The 18,154-nt window shown below is 38.7% G+C and overlaps 2 protein-coding genes across 3 annotated transcripts; one reads left to right on the forward strand and one right to left on the reverse strand.

Annotated features, from left to right (window-relative positions):
- Window positions 1–2,096: 2,096 nt before the first annotated feature.
- Window positions 2,097–5,520, reverse strand: trim13 (tripartite motif containing 13). 2 transcript variants are annotated; one of them, XM_074658828.1, is made up of 2 exons: window positions 5,116–5,520; window positions 2,097–4,497 (listed from the first exon to the last, which is right to left on the reverse strand). In XM_074658828.1, exon 2 carries the CDS (start codon window positions 4,489–4,491, stop codon window positions 3,295–3,297), a length of 1,197 nt encoding a protein of 398 aa, XP_074514929.1. In that variant the 5' UTR covers window positions 4,492–4,497; window positions 5,116–5,520; the 3' UTR covers window positions 2,097–3,294. The 2 variants fall into 2 exon arrangements, with proteins under 2 accessions (XP_074514929.1, XP_074514930.1); XM_074658829.1 differs by lacking the exon at window positions 5,116–5,520 and adding an exon at window positions 4,590–5,109.
- Window positions 5,521–6,276: 756 nt separating this feature from the next.
- spryd7b (SPRY domain containing 7b) lies at window positions 6,277–17,019 on the forward strand. Its single transcript, XM_074658837.1, has 5 exons — window positions 6,277–6,451; window positions 8,444–8,560; window positions 8,966–9,132; window positions 11,673–11,775; window positions 15,794–17,019. The coding sequence occupies exons 1-5, from the start codon at window positions 6,346–6,348 to the stop codon at window positions 15,889–15,891; spliced, it is 591 nt and encodes a 196-aa protein (XP_074514938.1). The 5' UTR covers window positions 6,277–6,345; the 3' UTR covers window positions 15,892–17,019.
- The last annotated feature ends 1,135 nt before the right edge of the window (window positions 17,020–18,154 follow it).

Genomic DNA, 18,154 nt, shown 5'->3' on the forward strand with positions numbered 1-18,154 from the left:
TGCAATGCTATAACGAATGATATGCTGTCCCATAACATGGCTAAAATCCTCCATTTTAAGAGATGTGCGAGTTAAGCGCGCATCATGTTGTACCAGGACATCCGATGACGATAACCTCACACCAGATTTAGGCCTACCTACTATAAATAAAAATTATTAATGTCATTATTTTACATGCTTTTAATATAATGTGCTAAATTCGGCTTTTATAAAATGTTAGAACACATGTTTTATGTGACTATGCGGTAAAATATAATAATTCAAAGTGAGGAGAGGACCCTGGCTGAGTGGCTACACTTGTTTACAAAGTCGCACGGAACCCTCGCATTTGGTGAAAACATGAAATAAATAAACATGTGACCTAATTAATGAATTGATTACATTTTCCATAGAGACCTTATCTGATGACGTGGTCTAAAGTTCAGTCATATTTTTCTGTCCACTGAACAAACTTAATGTAGCAGCAGTTTTCTTCCATTTGGCCTTGCAGGCCTCTTTAATAATATTTCTTAAATCTCCTATTTGTTTTCGCAGCTATAATTATAAATAAACTGGAAAGAAGTTATTTGGCAAAGGTGAAATTTATGCAAAATGATAATGAGAGAAAATAGTCCGACTTGTGCGCATTTTTAGGACTGCTTTTTTTTCAAAGCACAAAAGCCTGCATTTTTTTTCAAATGAAGATCTAAAATAAATTATTATATATTTAATAGATGATAAACCTTTATATAATAATCATTGTTTTATAATACAATAGCTACAAGATGGACCTTTTCTATGTGTGTGTGTGTGTGTGTGTGTGTAAATATGAACCACGGTAATTCATCTGCATTTATTTAGGAAATTATTAAATTCTCTTAACCTTCCCTAAATGTAGATATTTTAATTTAATGTGTGTATGTTTGACTATTTTGCGTATTTATAGAAAGCAGAGCGGAAGCAGTCTTGATAGTCATGTACGGCGTCAAATCCCCACATTTTGTCTTAAACTTTACATTATTTTTGCTGTTGGGACTTTTTTTTAATAAACATTTACCTGTTTTCATAACAGTGGTGCTTTTTTAATTACCTGCATGTCGGCTTTAATGGCAGAATCACATGTCCGTTTGGTTTGCGCTTGCACAGTTGCAAACTGCAAACTGCAAACTTTTTTTTCACAAGGTGAAAACGAACTTCTGTGTAAAATTAATATTATAGCAATAGGAAATAACACGGATAAAGATGCTTTAATAATAAAAATGGGTCCTAACATTAATCACCAGCACACATTCAGACCCATGATGTGACAGGGTGTAATAGTGCGGGACCTTATATACACTGGATAGGCTGTTATTCACTTCTTATCTGGATATTTGATCAAATAGATGAAGTTTATTTTATTAACCCTCAGAGGCTGACCGTGCGTCATTTTTCAGAAAAGTCTTACTTATTCAGAGTTAATATATTACAATATTTTTTTTTTTCTTAATTTGGATTGAGTTAACCTTTTTTCAAGCTATACTTAAATTTGCGTGCTGTGACAATTCAAATATTAATGTAGAGCAGTACATTTATTTCCATCCTATATTTGCCTGGCAACAGAAGGGCTATATATATGTACATGCGTGCCATGACGTACGTCCTGAATTATGGTCAGTGCTGACATCACAGATTCACTTTGTGGTCTGATTTGGGGATTTAAAAAAAAAAAATGTTTAAAGCAGCTCTACTCAGGAAAATAAATAAATAAATAGAACTATAAATGATCAATGCACAATTCACTGGCCCATTTTAATAAATGCCATTGTTGGTGATAAGCCAAAAATGTCCCTGAGCTATACCCTGAATTTAAAATAATATCCCATTGGACCACACACACTTGCATTTTGATTTTAGGCTTACAAATTGCATTTTTCTTCAAATTCAGATGCATGGCAGAAAATAGGCCCACACTGTCCTTTTTAACTTAACAGGCTGCAGATGTTTCACTTCATAAACCCGGACCAGGCAACGAATGCGTCACAAACAGATCATGTGGAGAAATAAAGTGACTGCGTGACACAATTGCGCACCCTTTGCCTAAATTGTGTCATCCCATATACGAGAAACAGAGCTGTCAGTTGTTCAGGTTTATTGAAAACATCATCAGTGCTCTTTTCCCCTCCTCTCTCTCTCTCTCTCTCTCTCTCTCCTCCGCTGTGTCTGCAGCCTGATGGTGAATATTTCACACTGGGCCTGTTACGCAACGTTTGTAACCTTGAAGAGGTTGCAGCATCACTGTGGTGCGGACGCGCTCTGCAGAGAGGAGGCCACGGTATATTTCTTTTTTATTACACTCTTGTTTAGTTCACGCACTCGCGTGCATAGTGTCTCTAAATATAGTTGGCTGATTTGACATGTCGCACTTAAAAAAACACACTCGTGGATGTGACTTAATTTCTCAGTTTTATTTCTCATGATCTTCTTGGACAAGTATAAAAATTGTCATGTATTTACAAAAAAGAAGAAGAAAGAAAGAAAAAATTGCACATAGATGTAGGCTATACAACCTCTGTAGATTAAGGATTGATTGTATTTGATTCTATGGCTTCATTGAGGTTGGAGCTTAGTGTAAAAAGAAACAATTAAGTGTTTTCATGTATTCAGGTGCATATCTGACCTGTCACTATAATGCACCTCTGTAGCTTGCAGTGAGTGCATTGCAGAGATGCCACGCTATAGGTTTGGTTAATTAAAACAATTTATACCTGCCAATAAAATTTTATTCTTGGACAGGTATAAAAATTGTCATGCATTTACAAAAAAAAAAGAAAGAAAGTAAATTGCACATAGGTGTAGGCTATACAACCTCTGTAGATTAAGGATTGTATTTGATTCTATGACTTCATTGAGGTTGGAGCTTATAGGTAAAAAAAAAAAGAAACCATTAGTGTTTTCATGTATTCAGGTGCATATCTGACCTGTCACTAATGCACTTCTGTGTAGCTGTGAGTGCATTGCAGAGATGCCACACTACTGGTTAATTAAAACAATTTATACCTGCCAATAAAATTGACAGTAGAGTCGATTAAGTATAAAAATTGTCATGTATTTACAAAAAAAAAGAAAAGAAAGTAAATTGCACATAGATGTAGGCTATACAACCTCTGTAGATTAAGGATTGTATTTGATTCTATGGCTTCATTGAGGTTGGAGCTTATAGGTAGAAAAGAAAAAGTGTTTTCATGTATTCAGGTGCACATATCTGACCTGCCACTATAATGCAACCTCTGTATAGCTGTGAGTGCATTGCAGAGATGCTTCACTATAGGTTGGTTAATTAAAACTGTCAATAAATCTGACAGCAGAGTCGATGAAGTCCACGACGCATCCCTGACCTGCACCCATTAAACTCGTGCACATGTCAGTCAGGTACACACCAGTGTGTGTGAGGTGCGAGGACACAGCAGAGAGAAACGGTTCAATCTGCGGGGGCACGTAGGCTGCGAGGTTGTTGTTGTTGTTGTGTGTCTGCATCAGGAGCAGCAGCAATGGTGCTGACAGTAACACACTGATAAATAATTTGATCCATCTTGGTGATCTGCCACCGGTTCTGTAGGAGCCGCCGTTCTCGTGAGGGACCGAGATCTTGTCCACTTCTCTGAGCCTCAGCGAGTCCCACTTTTTGACATCAAAATTACGCACGAGTGGACCGAGTTTGGTGTCTTTCCGAGTGGGCAGTTGTGTCTCCTTAAGGACCTTCAGCTTCTCCCTGAACTCCTGCATCTGCTGCAGAAAGCTCAGCGGCTCATCTTTGCCCCTGAAGGACTCCGCGATGCTGAGCGCCCGTCCGTGCTCCACCACCGCCGCGCTCAGCTTGGTGATCTCCGGGTCGTACTTTTGCATCACCACCAGCTTCAGCGTCTCAAAATCAGACAAGATCTCGCTCTTTTTGCCTTCAATACTGCTGATTAGTTTGTCGAAATAGTCCGTGACTTTCTCTGCATCCTTGGTGACAGACTGGAGCTCCTTTTTCTTCCTGTCTTGCAGTGTCTCCAGGCAGATCAGGATGTCCGCGCTCTGCCAGCTCTCCACGCCGCGGAGCAGCTCTTCAAACGCCGCCTTCTCTCTCTCATACGCCTCCTCCAGGGAGCAGAATTCATGCCCCCTGTGCTCATCTGTTGTTGCGCAAAAGCCACAAATTAGATTCAAGTCCGTGGCGCAGAATATGTTGAGAGGCTGGTCGCGGTGTTGTTTACAAACAGACATCTTGGGCATGACTCTTATTTTGCTGTATTTCTCCACGATGCCGCGCAGGGAGTAGTTGATCTGCAGGTTGTGCGCGCCGTTGTGAGGCGACTCTTTGCGGCATGTGGGGCATTTGAGAGGTGTCCTGAAAGATGGACCTCGGCACCCCTCCAAGAGTCCCTCCAAGCATTTCTTGCAGAAGCTGTGCGAGCACAGCAAGACGCGCGGGTCGTCGAATAGACCGCAGCAGATTGGGCACGTTAGTTCCTCTTCCAGCTGCTCCATGGTGTCCTGTAAACACAGTATATCCAGGGCGTCAAATCTGTGCGTAATTAAAAATAAAGAAAGCCCAATAAATCAGCACTACATAACACTTTACGCACCCACACTGAGGGAATACATTAACACAGGAAAAATGCTGTAGCATCGCAAAAGGATACAGTTTTTTTTTTGCAGTCATGTTCCAGCTGCGTGTGGAGTATTCCCATCCTGAAAGTGAAACTGACTCGCATCATCATCTCTGTACCCGCGCAAAAGCTTGGCATCAGATCTGCCATTTGGCCACCTAATGTTAAATAACATCCTGCTTTTTCTCTGATCTGTAATCAAACAGCTGGCGTTGTAAAGAAAAAACTGCGTCGCAAAAAACAAGCTGGAAAGTCAAAAAAATGACTTTATAGGCAGCAAACAATTTTTCTCCTATAGCTTTGTATTACAGTAATAGCAGGGCAGTGGTTAGCTGAGTTGAGCCCTTAAATTACCGCCGTCTAACCAATCCAATGCGACAAATTATCGACACACAGGCTTCGCGTTAGTGTTCCTCCTGTTGGCAAGGTGCAGAAGTAGAGCTGTGACAGATTTTGCAAGCGCATAGTAACATGCAACTACTGGACCAAAAGAATCACTCACCAGCTGCTGAAGACGCACTGTGCAACGCAATCATGGCGCTTGTTGCTGTGCAGACTTCGCCCCTTTTCCGGGTTTGGAGTTAACCATTTCGGCGACGCACAGAGAATGAAAACACACTGATGCGTGTGTATTAGCGCACAGGTACATGAAGGTGTGTGCTATAATGCCACCGACGCGGAAGCTGGTGATATTTCAAGTTTTTGCAGGGTGCGTAATTGGGCGCATTTGGGTTGTTTACGTTTTGGTCCCTGTTGTGTAATTTGCAGAGGATCCCTGCCAGTGAGATGGGGGAGGGGCTGTTGCTATGCAAAACATTACAGCGTGAAAAACTGTCAACTAGTCCCAGTTTGGCATGGTTTTTACACTAACCCACTTCAGTCGGGTACTTGTCAATATATGCATCTGTAAACAGTTAATAAAGGTGCAAGTGAAGGCGCACAGCTGCATGTAAAAAGTGCAATGCTATCTCACACTGTGCAGACAAAGTGGCACATTATAGAATAGAATAGAATAGAAAGCGTTATTGTCATTGTATTAAATACAACGAGATTCACAATTGCCACTTCTGGTCAGTGCTTTAAAACAAATACTTGACAAGACTAAACGAGGCAGATAAAAACATATAACAGGTAAAACACACACAGTTACATAAAGCAAATAAAACAGGTAAAGTAGATGTAATAAATAAATATAAACAGAAGTGTTACACTAGAAGTATAACATATACAAATAGATGTAATGTAAACAGAGGTAATTGCACTAGTAAAACAGGTAGGGTAGATGTAATAATCTTGGAACAGAGACCGAGAATGTGAAACATCAGCAACATTATATCACTTCTATGTTTCAGCCTCTGAAGATGCTCTTCTGTTATTATTAGTGTGCATCACCAATTCAGCATTTGTATCCACTAAAAACATCTGATGCATTTTCTCACTTTCTTCTCACTTTGTGGTTATGTAACATCGATAACCAATAGTTACTTAGTCACGTGTAGAACATTTTTGACCTTGATTTTCTTCCCTTGTTTCCATGCCATCAGGAGCAACTGCCTATCTTAGCCACTGTGATTGGATACAGTTGGTTATAGCATGGGGGCTTATGCAGCTCCGACCTCTGCCGCCACGTGTCGCTGTTTGGCGTCAGTGACGTCTTTACGCCCGTGACGTCATGACGCCCTTTTTGGTTTTTGATGGTGTGACTTTTGTTTCCGGATGTTAGTTAGCAAGAATGGCTGCGATGTTTACGTGTTGTTTGAGCTGCTGCGGAGACGGAGGAACCGGGCATATCCCTCTCAAAGAGATGCCCACGGTTCAGTTAGATACTCACCACATGGGTGAGTGAGTTTACCTTGTTATTCCCACAGCAGTTTGATGTTTACACACGTGTTGTTTGCTGCTTGTGTGTGTGCGTGTGTCATGATGGTTAGCATTAGCTGGCTAGCTAACAGATAGCTGCTCGTAGTCTTGTAACCTTTATAGGTAGTTAAATGTGTTTCTGTGTGGCTGCAGCTGTGCATTATAACACCCCCTTTAATAAACACACTACAAGGTTATATACTTTATTAAAATACAGTTAGACTCGTGACATCTAAAGGCTAACTGGAGACAGTGGTGGTGATAGCTATCCGGATTAGCATTCACTGTTTATTAAACTAAACTTGTTTTAAACATGTGTGTTTGTTCAGTTGCAATATTAAAAGGAAGAAAGTAGGAGTATGCAAATTATTTTCATTAAAAAATGTTAAATAATGGACACAAGATGTGTCCTGCTTCACTGAAATCCTATTCTCAGTTAGTGTGCAGTGTAAGGTTATCATACTGGACCACAATTGGCTTCCAATCTAGCTCAAGTCAATTACATTTTTTATTTTTTTTATAGCCCAATATCACAAATTTGCCTCAGGAGGCTTTATAATATATACAAGATACGATACCCTTTATCCTTATAAGGAAAAACTCCCACCAAAACGGGAAAAATGGAAGACAAGGCAGCTTTATTTGTATAGCACATTTCAACAACAGGGCAATTCAAAGTGCTTTATATACACATTCAAGAACATTGCGACAAAGTGCAAAAGAACATTAAGACATAATTAAAACAGTTATAAATTCATTAAAGATTACAAAATAAAAACAAGCTGGAAATAAAAGCTAGGATAGAAGCTAAAATAGAGTATAACACACAAGAGTAAAAGCTCTAGTGCAGTATAAGATCATTATCTGGTTTAATTAAAGGCAGCAAACAGGAAAGTTTTAAGTTTTGATTTAAAAGAACTCAGAGTTGGAGTTGGTCCTGCAGGTTTCTGGGAGCTTGTTCCAGATATTTGGTGCATAAAAACTGAATGCTGCTTCTGCATGTTTAGTTGTGACTCTGGGGACACTAAGCAGACCTGATCCAGATGACCTGAGAGGTCTGGATGGTTCATAACAGCAGAAGATCAGAAATGTATTTTGACCCTAAACAATTTAGTGCTTTGTAAACCAGCAGTAGTATAGGAAGAAACCTCATGAAGAGCAACAGATGAGGGATCTCTCTTCCAAGAGGGAAAGAGGTGAAATAGATGATGTGTGTACAGAGTAACAACATAATGAAAATACAACATAGATAATCCATATAACAAAATAAAAATGATACATAAAATGTGAAACATATATGAAGAGATCGATCCAGGAGATGTCAAGCAGCTTCCAGGCGTCGCCATACAGAAAGAGATTGATTGACACAACCTCCTCACCTCCATGTAACCTAGAGAGAGGACCAGATTTTTGTTTTTTAGTTCACAGTTGCTTTGGTAATGTAAATGTATATGTTTCCCATGCCAACACAGTTGTTATGTCAGATTAAAAGAAGACTTAAAGGTATGATTTACCTCAGTTGTATTTAAATAATCTTACTTTTTTAAGACATTTCACCAGGATAATGCAACTGAAGCTTTATCCAAATGCAACAAGTTAAGTATAATTCAAATTAACTTACAGCAATTGGCTTTGTGGTGATTAGTTGATTAATCAAAAAAATTAACCAGCAACAATTTTACTAATCTATTAATCGTTTGTCATTTATCAAACATCCTCTGTTTCCAGCTTTTCAGATTTTAGGATTTGCTGCTTTTATCTGATTTTTCGATTGTAAATGTATTATGTTTTGATTGTCTTGGGCTCTAGGAAAGTAATGACGGGCATTTTATGACATTTTATAGACTAACCATTGATTAATTAACAGCAAATTAATTGGCAGATTATTCAACTTGTTGCTAAATTTTTTTTTTTTTTATGAATTTGTATGTGTTTTTACAACAAGACGTGTTATTGTCTTTGTTTTGCAGGCACAGATGTGGTCATTGTGAAGAGCGGCCGGAGAATATGTGGCACTGGAGGCTGTCTGGCCAACGCTCCTCTGCACCAGAACAAAAGTTATTTTGAGTTTAAGATCCAGTCCACTGGTAAGAGCTTCTAGATGATGACCAGCCTGTTTCCATACCTCTGCTGCCTTTTTTCTTGCCAGACTCACATTTTCTGGTGCATTCCTAGTGGGAGTTATTGATATGGACATGCTGCAGTTTTTAGTAGCTACAGCATCTTGTGACTGCATGCTCGCTGGTGGAATTCTGTACACTTACAAAGACAGCATTTGAAAGCACAAGGAGTTTGACTTTGTAAAGCTACCCTCACGCAGCTCCGCATTAGCCACAGACTGTTTTTACTGAGCATTCAGTTGTAAATGTGCTATGCTTGCAAATCTTGCCTTTTTTTTTTGACTACAGCTGGTCTTTGTCATGAATATAAACACATTTTAGTCTAAAAGTGTTTAAAAATAGCAGATAATCAGTGTTGTGCTTTGTGTTCAGGTGTGTGGGGAATAGGTGTGGCTACACAGAAAGTGAATCTTAGTCAAGTGCCTATGGGCAGAGACACAAACAGCCTAGTCCTGAGGCATGATGGGTCTGTGTACCATAATAATGAAGAGAAGAATCGCCTACCCGCAAACAACCTTCCTCAGGAGGGTGACATTGTGGTAAGTGCAACATTTATTACGTCACTTGAGCCTGAATTTAAGATTGTTGACGTAGTCCTTGAAAGATTTAAGTGTTTCTTCTGAAAATGAAGAACTTTTTTTCTCTTAATCTGCATCTTGTCAAATAAATGAGAACTGGCAAGTATAAATTGACATAGACACTAAAATTATTAAAGAACTGGAATAATTTGGGCAAGCCAGTCAGTTTCTAGGGCTGACCCGAATGCTTCGAATCTTCAACCACTGCCTTGGTAATCGACTTCCAAATCAGTATTTGAATGATTTGTTTTTTTAATATATATATATATATATATATATATAGAAGTACCTAATGATAATGAATAAATCACAAAAAAGCCTATGAAATGAGGAATAATCCCTCAACCTTATTCATATTCAACATCAATTATTATTAGTTGTGGTATTATTAGTTGTTGTGTGTAGTGGTGCATGTGTCCCAAGCACCGAAACGGGGGAGATGGTGACAGATACAGAGTAACATGTCAGCCTGTTGTGCCGCAAAGCTTCAAATACCTTATAAATGTTTCTAACTGAAGCTTCAAAGCCCAAAAATGGTATTTGGGACACTCCTATCAGTTTCTATTCCAAAGATCAAGATTGTGTTGTCTGACACGGGTGCTCAAATGATTTCTTGTAGCATTAAGGTGCTTCACTAATGGTTGCTTGGATCTAATTTTTGATCAGTTTAGTCTGTCCACACATCTCATGGTCTTTCAACAGGCATGTGAGTGTAGATTGTGTGTATTTAAAGAATTTTAATCAACCCCTTCATCTGCTCGAGGCCTGCTGGGGGCAGGCTGGCCAGGAAGTCCCGTCAGACCCACAGTAGATGTCTTTTATTTGTGGGTATTTTTTTTTTTTCAAGGCAGCTGGCTGACATTGATAGTCACATTGTAATGCTTGGTCCAATATGGGCCGGATAGCCTTCTGTGTGGGCCAAAATTGCTATTTGCCATCTGTTTATAAATCATAACAGATTTTTCATCATGCTGAGACAACATTTATTGAAATTTTTCACAAACCATTTTCATCATTCAGGGCTCAGATCTAAAATATGATGTTAATGAACACAGACTTGGGGTCTGGAAAAAATGGATTTGGTGTGTTGGCTGTCCTGCGGGTGCAGGCGGCTGCAGCGCAAAACCCAGCGGGGGTGTGAGCTGTTTTAAAACTCATGCAGACCTCTATCTGTCAGCAAGCATGTTATTATCTGCACAAAGCAGTGTTTGACACATTGTACCAGACATATAAGACAAATCTTTTTTTTTGTTTTTCTTTTCCCAAACCTAAAATATAAACTCATAAAATGTTTTTGTCTTGCTTTATTTCTAGTCATGCTCATTTTATGACACTATATGGTCCTGCTGAAGGAGAAACCAAAACAGATACTACTGCTGGAACCTAAAACTTTAGCAACCCCATAAGTCCTTTAGTGGCAGTACTGTATTTATATGAGCTGTACACCACCAACACATGCTCAGAAGGCAGAGCAAAGACGTGTATACAGATAAACGTATCATACTGCAAATTGTGCACGACTAAACTTGTGTAAAGAAAATTATTTCTCTCAATGTATTTTCATCAGGAACCAAATTCAGGTCTGTTAGTTAGTAAAACGGTGTTATCGCTCACTGCCTAAACTGAGTGACACTTGCTCATTTGGGTTTAGTTATTGCTTTTCCTTTGCTGGGGGCTAATATTCAGGATATATGAACACCCATACATGAATAAAAATCCAATATTATACTGTCCTTGTGAAGCCCACGGTCAACTACAATACATCTGTGATGCTTTTTGTGCTCATTTTGCATGATATTGCATGGTGTCCAATATTATCTTTTAAAAATACATCGCAGACTACTAGGGCTGTCCCAACTATCATTTTTGGGCTTCGAAGCTCCAGTGAGAAATATTAGCAGGTATTTGAAGCTTCGGCACTTCTGCACTACTGTACACACACGCACCTCTACACACAACAAACAGCCATATCTGTCTGAGGATAACTAATAATAATTAATGTTGAATATGAATAACAAATAATGTTGTGGGATTTTTCCTTATTTCATGGGCTATTTTGTGATGACTAATATGTATCTACTAATTCCTTGATATCTAAAAGATAATTGGCAGGTTGCAACAGTTTTGATCCACCAGATTAGTGTTTTTATGTTCCACTTTGTGTCAGACACGTTTCCTGCTTGAATGAAGAGTCATTGACCATGATCATACAGTGATAATTAAAGGTCAAGCCATCATGATCCAACAGGAGAAAGTGTAACCGCAGGAAGTAGAGGGAAGCAAAGAATACTGCGGGATAAAAACATATACATACCTTGTTTTGTTTCTATATTATTTGGCTTTTCCTGCTCCTTGATTTGAGCTGAAAATAGGAAAGATGCTTATCTTTTCAATAGGTTACAGTTACAGATTATTTTTTGATAATTACACAATGTATAATGGGTTGTCATATTCACATGCACAAAATTCATTGATTAATTTCAATTTTGTGTGTTCCTCAGGGCATCACATATGACCATGTGGAGCTGAATTTATATCTGAATGGAAAGAACATGCATTGTCCTGCCTCAGGGATCCGAGGCACTGTATACCCTGTTGTTTATGGTAAGTTCATTTGTTGGGCTTGATATGCTGACTAGTTAACCATGGCTTGTTAATCTTGGGATCATTTTTGACTAATTTTCTATTTGAAACAATCTATATGTCAACATTATTGACTGCCAAACTGCTTTCTCAGAAGTACCATTGTTATGGCAGTTACAATGTTATTCCACTAGAGGGCTGTATTTGTACATTTTTACAAAACGCTGCTCATTTCGGTCTGTTAGTTACACTGGCCACAAACAGATTCCACACGTCCAAGAGTGAGTTATGTGGACTAATCCAGTGCTTGAAGTGGAAAAAAATAAGTGTCAGTACTCTTTTATTCACATGTTGGTGTGTGTATCGGCCGGTATCGGCAATCTCTTGCAACTTATTCCTATTTGTTCATTATTTCTTTTAGCATGTTATACTGTGTCAGTCATAATCAGCTTCCTGTGGTTTAACTGCTATTATTATACTTGGGCTCTTTTATTATAGGCCTAAAATACTCCAATAATATTCCACTATAGGGTTATGGTGGTGTGTTTGTATATAGCGTTAATAGTTAAAGTGCTTTCCTGTGTTATTTGTAGCCTATAGTAGGGTATCATTCAGGTTTTAGGAGCATCCCAGGTTTTTGACTTAAAACTTTGCAATTTGACATCATTTTTGACCATTATTATTATAATTAAATAATTATTTAATTATTTACACATATCACAGCCTTCGTCTGAACATTGAATTCTTCTGGAAATTCAGAAAACTTTTAAATAATGTTTCAATAATTTGTTCACAAATAAAAAAAGTTACGATGAACAGTTCACTAATTATTTTAGCCTAAAAAAAAGACGTGAACATTGTATTGATAAACTACAACACCCTTCTTCTTACCCTCCGCTGTGCCATGCGTCGGCTCATCCAGATGCTCCCCACATAGTTTTTATGTTCATAAGGCTTATGAGGCACGGCGAAAATACACTGGCGCTGCCAGAGAGTACTGTGCACTGGTGAGTACTTCGGCCCACTTCAAGCACTGGAGTAATCAAAACAAAGCCTTTAGCAGGAAGGGACAGTCTTGCCACGGAGATTCAAGACATGCAGGTTTTATTCTGGCTCGGGTAGATGTTAAGCCAGTAAGCTAAATCAACTGCCGATTTTATGTTGGAAAGAAAACATTTAGGCTTTTGGTGCTTAGCTGTGCCTGTTTCTGTCCTAAAGCAACACTAATGCAGAAAAACTGTAATTAGTGACTAATTTGTTTGAGCTGTCTTGAGCAAACACCCTCTGTTATAAAGCACTTCTAATATTTCTGAGCTAGAAAATATATCCATTGATTATAAAGTCACCCTGGACGCTTTCAAAAATAGAATCTCAAACTTTCCAACTAATTTCCTATTGTGTTGTATATGTGCAGTAATATCATCTATGTTTAAAGGTCAAATTCACTATATTCTAGTAAGCATTTACATAAATTGATTCCACTCTCACTTTTCCACAAGAACTATGTGTTAATGTGGTATGTTTTTGAATCAAACTGCTACTACCTTTGCATTTATGAATACTAATGATGCCATAAAATATAGATGTTTCTATCATTGCACATTGAGTCTATATTTAGACTGAATAAAAATGAAAAGATTTAATGAAGCTGGTAATGGAAAACCCTAAAATAGTTAGCTACCCACCCCTAAAGTTGAAAGTTTTCACCAAATTAGTTCCATGAGTTTTAGTTTTGTTATTCCTCTGTTGAAACAGATGACTGCATCCTTATACTGGAATTTACAACATTGTTCGCTTTGTCTTATCTGCACCTCATAGCTCAGTTCACCAGTGGATGTTTCAGTGTTTGCGTCCTATGTAGGCAGTCCAAAGAAGCCGCGAGGGACTGAACACGGGAGAAAACACTGTGACGCGCAAAAAATAATTCAGTTCCACTTCAAAGATATGCGTTTGACCATTTATTCTTCCATTCATTCTTTCTACAACCGGTTCCAGTTACCAAATCATAACTTGGCGTGCATGAGTGCGGTCAAAAAAACAGTGCCAAAAAACCCTGTACTGTGAACACAACCACTACCTATAATAACAGTGCGTTGAACAATACAACAAAACTAAAACAAAGAAAATACCAGATACTTCACGTGTGGCTCCTACAAGCATTTTAGAAAGGTGTGGCACGTAAAGTGGTTAAGAAGGAGAGCTACAAACACCACGTCTGCTGTTACCACACCTCAGGTTGACAACTGGTAACTGGCAAAATGTAACATGGTATACTGAGAGATTATGCTCAAACAGCTGCTGTTATACAGAATTTACCTCATTTCTGCAGAACAAATAATTTGCAGAATAAACCAGAAAACATTTTTGCTTGTTTATCATATTATTACTTATGAGTAAGACATCAATTCAATTTCATTTGTACTTTATCAGTATCAAAAGGACTATCCGGTGAGTCCTGAGTACATGTATGATTTTAACTTCAAAGTATAATAAATAAAATGTTGAATGGGATCACATATTTTCATTTGGGCTGTCAATCGATTCAGATATTTAATTACGATTAATCGCATGATTGTCAATAGTTAATCGCGATTCATCGATGTGTGATTCAATGAATCACACATTTTTTATCTGTTCATAATGTACCTTAACGGGAGATTTGTCAAGTATTTATTATCCAGAATATTTGAATATTCAAATATTATATATAGAATTCCAAATATTATCCAGAAACCCTCACAGGTACTGCATTTAGCATAAAGAAATATGCTCAAATCATAACATGGCAAACTGCAGCCCAACAGGCAACAACAGCTGTCAGTGTGTCAGTGTGCTGACTTGACTATGACTTGCCCAAAACTGCATGTGATTATCATAAAGTGGGTGTGTCTGTAAAGGGGAGACTCGTGGGTACCCTTAGAACCCATTTTCATTCAAATGTCTTGAGGTCAGAGGTCAAGGAACCCCTTTGAAGATGGCCATGCCAGTTTTTCCTCGCCAAAATTTAGAGAAACTTTGGAGCATTATTTAGCCCCCTTCCCGACAAGCTAGTGTGACATGGTTTGTACCAATGAATTCTTTAGGTTTTGTGGTTTCATATGATGCCACTATCTTCACTCTAGCTTTAAAACTGAGCCCGCTACAACCTAAAAGTTGCGTTAATTGCGTTAAAGAAATTAGTGGCGTTAAAACGATTTTGCGTTAAAGTGTTATTATGAAGTTAACATTGACAGCCTTAATTTTCATACATTTGAAACTATGGTATATTTGATTTTTATTTACCCATCAACCCTGACTATAGACACATGTGGCCACTGGCCAAGCATCACATATCTGATGTTACAGTACAACCAAAATAACATCTTGGGTTTGAATATTTGACTTATGTGGAACAGTGTGCTACATTTTGGGGGATGTATTGGCAGCAACGGAATATAATATTCATAACTGTGTTTTCATTAGTGTATAACCACCTGAAACTAAGAATCATTTCTTTTGTTAGCTTAGAATGAGCCCTTCATACGTACATAGGGAACGGGTCCACTTCACGGAGTCTGCCATGTTTCTACAGTAGCCCAGAACGAACATACCAAACACTGGCTCCGACACGCTTGTGAAACTGCGGTAATGTGAGCCGCAGAGTGCAAAACCGTGGTACAGCCAGCAGCTGTCTGACTTCTGTTGCTCCTGAAGTAGTGTTATTATGATAAGGATGGCCTCTGAGTGAGGTGAACTGCGTTAGCATGGTTTTGCACTCAGTAGCTCACGTTACCGCAGTCTTGGAAAGGAAGGAGTCAGCAGAGGGGTACTCAGTTGCTTGCAGTCTGCAACAACATGACAAGATGCCGCCAAATCCTACACACTGTCCAGTTAAAGAAATACTGAAACAGGGATATGCGTAATATACTGTATGGGATGTTGTCAAACATTGTGATATTATTTTGTTAACTTAAATGCTTCTAATGGTAAAGATTTGTTTAAGAGGCTAACATGTAATGTCTAAGCTTGTGCTCATGTCTTTTCCCTTCTTGTGTTCCAGTGGATGACAGTGCCATCTTAGACTGCCAGTTTAGTGACTTCTATCACACAGCTCCACAAGGATTTGAGAAGATCCTCTTTGAACAACAAATCTTCTAAAAGAGTACTTCAGCCTCGGCCCGTCTTCACGTTGTTGTCAACCTCCCCTCTATCTCATCGCGACCTCTGTGACACTACACTTTGACCTTGATTGGTATGTGGCTTGAATGCCTCTTGTTTTGTTTCCCCTTGATTACTCTGTCTCTCTATTGATGCTCTGGATCGACGTTGGAGTATCCTCGAAGGAGTGGGGATTTCTGATCATTGGTCGGCTATGACTATGCTGATGGTTAACTGTCAAATCATTACCTTGTGTCAGTGGTAATCACTCTGTATTAACTGAAACACGTTTGATCGCTGCTTACATTCTCAATCTGTGTGTAGATGCCAGACAGTGGATGTAATGGTAAAATGTTCCCATTTTTCAGGATCAGAAGCCATGTTTAATTGACATTGCTGTACACTTATTTTGTTGATTATGTAATCTCCTAAATGCCACACTGACACCTCAGCATGCACCCTATATTTATTTGTATTTATTTAAGTCACAGACCAAAGTGATATATCTCTTTGTTATGACAAAACTTGTATTATTTGTTTTTGGCCAGCAAGAGTTTGTGAACTAATGAAGGATCAGTGTTCGATACTGACATATCCCATTCACTTTTATGTTGCCTTCTTTGATTAAAAATACAATTACAAGTAGGGACATTGCAACACTTTTAATTTAGGCCACTGCTTCAATTTAACACTCACATGGTTTAACATACTCGCTCCAGTAAACCAGTGCACATTCCAGGGGACAGCCAGGTTGACTTTTCACTGAGGTATGCTGAGGTGACGGTGCTGGAAAATGTTAAAGTTTCTTAAATGGCTGACATTAATATATTTTAAGCTTGATTTCTAAATCACTTCTATAACCAGCCCTTTAGATTCCCCCACACTTTTCTCTCCTGGTTGTATTTATTCTAAATATCTGAATATTACCAGAGCTGGTACTGGCTGTCTCTGATTAGAGATATGTGGTTCAAAATGTCAATCTGTTGTGTTGTATTGACATTGCATATCCGCTGCTGAAGTGTGATAGTTAAATATTTTCAAAATGCTTGTCTTTGTTTGCACTAATGATGTTATCGTACAAGCAAATCCAAATATTGTTCATTCATTAAACTTTTGTGTCTGGAGGCATACTTTTGTCAGAGTCCTGTTCTGTCTTTTGGTTGTAGATAAGTTGCGCGTGATGTACGCAAAAATGACGATTGAGCTGCACAGCTTTCACTTTTTAGTAATACTTTATTAAGTTTACACAAGAAGAAAATAAAAAGAAATTGTACATACCCAATAAAATACAAAGAGGAGAAAACATCTCGTGACGAGGACAATTTTATCAAGTGCTAAGGTGAGCATGTCCTTTGTCTGAAGTCCAGTGTTCTTTGTCTTTTCAGTTCAGTTATACATTTTTTGAAAACCGCATCACTAGAGATGCTGACTTGGTGAAGGACCCCGGCACACCTCGTCTTCCATATATTTGTTACAATTGTACATATAACCTTATATCAAAGCTTTCTGTTGCTTTTTTGTTGTTTTCATGTTGCACTGACATTCTGAAGAACAGTCAACAGAGATCAAATAAAGAATCATGACAATGAATGACAGCTGCCAAACCAAACTGACTATGAAAACAGTGCTTTGAACGCATATATTTGTCATTAATTAAAGCCGGGGGGTAGGCAGAATATTTTTGGCATCATTGGGCAAAAATGCCATAATAACCTTTCAGCATATTGTTATTCAAGTGTTCAAAGAGATAACTACAATTCTGCACCTTCTCATGGCTCTGTTTTCAGACTTTTAAAAAACCTAGCCTGTGATGGGGGACATTGGCCAATCACAGGTCATTTAAGAGAGAGGGAGAGAGAGAGCGTTCCTATTGGCTGTGCTCCGGCTGGTGGGCGGTGCTTGGTATTTCCTCAACTGATCTCAACATGGCTGCCTGGTCACACACTTTCTCATTTTACAGCTAAACAGTACACTACAAGATGTTTCTGAAAACATTTGAGACAGAATTGCGTTGCTAGGCAACAGCTTGGGTCCATGTGTACTTCTTGTCAGCTGATGACATTCACATACACTGCAACCAAGGTTTATGGAAAGGAGGCTGGGTCACGGGCAGACATGGGTCTTGGGGTATGGGGTATAACACATGAAGCTGCGGTCGTGCGTTGCGATTGGCTCAATTTCGGCAAGTGCAGGCCAGATTTTACTACGCATGTGTTGTACCCCCAAAGACAAGACGCGTTGATGACGCGTGACCCAGCCTCCT

The sequence above is a fragment of the Sebastes fasciatus genome, chromosome 14 (genome assembly GCF_043250625.1).
Source record: "Sebastes fasciatus isolate fSebFas1 chromosome 14, fSebFas1.pri, whole genome shotgun sequence".
Lineage (NCBI taxonomy): Eukaryota > Metazoa > Chordata > Actinopteri > Perciformes > Sebastidae > Sebastes > Sebastes fasciatus.